General features: G+C 54.8%; 1 protein-coding gene across 1 annotated transcript; it reads left to right on the plus strand.

Moving 5' to 3' along the window:
• Positions 1-271: 271 nt before the first annotated feature.
• LOC108803933 (P2Y purinoceptor 1-like) lies at positions 272-1,351 on the plus strand. Its single transcript, XM_018575719.1, has one exon. It carries the CDS (start codon positions 272-274, stop codon positions 1,349-1,351), a length of 1,080 nt encoding a protein of 359 aa, XP_018431221.1.
• The last annotated feature ends 42 nt before the right edge of the window (positions 1,352-1,393 follow it).

Consider the following 1,393-nt stretch of genomic DNA (forward strand, 5'->3'; position numbering starts at 1 on the left):
ACCAGAGCCGGAGAGGGCCACGCCGGAGTACAGGGACCTGCACCAGAGCCGGAGAGGGCCACGCCGGAGTACAGGGACCTGCATCAGAGACTGTGTATGGTCCCGGCGATGTGTTCTCAGGACCTACAAAGGAGACTGCGGATAGTACCGGGGGATTTAAGCCGAGGACCATTGCCAGCGGTTGTGTCCCAGGGGGACTGTGAGCCGAGTCTCAGAGGTTGTGCAGGGACTGTCTGAGGGGGACTGATCACCGCGTCCCGGTGCACAAACAATGGAAGAAGATTTCTTTGAAACAACCGCAATGGCCTCTACGCTGAACGTCAGCTGGCAGTGTGACGTAAACAAGAACTTTACCTTTCTGTACCTGTCGTCGGTCTACATGGTAGTGTTCGTTGTCGGCTTGCTGGGGAATGCGTGTGGCCTGTGGAATCTGTGTGTGAACCGGAAGAAGTGGACGTCCCTCAATGTCTTTGTGTTGAATTTGGGGATTGCCGACCTCCTGTATGTGGTGACGTTGCCTTTCTTTGTGTCCTATTACCTGAACGGAGGCGTCTGGAGGTTCGGTTACGGTTTCTGCCGGCTGGCCCGCCTCTCTTTTCACATCAACATGTCCGCCAGCATCAGCTTCCTCACCTGCGTCAGCATCCAGCGCTACCTGGGAATCGTCCATCCCATGCAGATGATGGGGCGCCTCCGCAAGTTGCGTCTTTCCTTCTATGTCAGCGTCCTGGTCTGGGTTCTGGTCATCGTTCAGATCTCGCCCAATCTTTACTTTACAAACTCCGCCCACAATTCCACCTATTGCTACGACTCCGCCATTAATGACGACGTGGAATTGTACGCCCCGTACACCATGACCATCACCGCCACCGGATTCCTAATCCCGTTCATTCTCATTGTAGCATGTTACTCGCGTGTGCTCGCCGTCCTCGCCAAGAACACCAACGTGGATACAGACCTGAAGAGCCGGAGCGTGAAGCTGGTCCTCATCATCCTGGTCTTGTTTGCCGTCTGCTTCTTCCCGTATTACATCTTCCGGAACATCAATCTGCTCTCCCGGTTGTGGCAGCTGAGGGGACGCTGCACCCAGACCTTGAGGAACCTCTACATCTCCTACCAGGTCACCAGGGGCCTGGCCAGCATGAATAGCGCCATTAACCCCTTGCTGTATCTGGTGACCAATGAAAACTTTGTATCCAAGTTCCGCCAGATGCAGAAACAAGCGTGGCGCACATTGGTGTATCTGGGCCGCCGACGCACCACGTCTGATATCCAAATGCTAAACCGGGAAACTAACAAAGAACAGGAGGACATGTGTGAGGAAGTCGTATGGGACATTCCCTCTGTGTAGCATCACCGTCACCGAGCTGTGTCCGAGCCTTCTACGGCTCTG

This window comes from Nanorana parkeri, unplaced genomic scaffold (genome assembly GCF_000935625.1).
Source record: "Nanorana parkeri isolate BGI_ZX_2015 unplaced genomic scaffold, ASM93562v1 scaffold4496, whole genome shotgun sequence".
NCBI lineage: Eukaryota > Metazoa > Chordata > Amphibia > Anura > Dicroglossidae > Nanorana > Nanorana parkeri.

What these genes read in the sequence shown, in the direction of transcription:
- LOC108803933 (XM_018575719.1), top strand. Translation starts at nt 272, where the DNA reads ATGGAAGAAGATTTCTTTGAAACAACCGCAATGGCCTCTACGCTGAAC.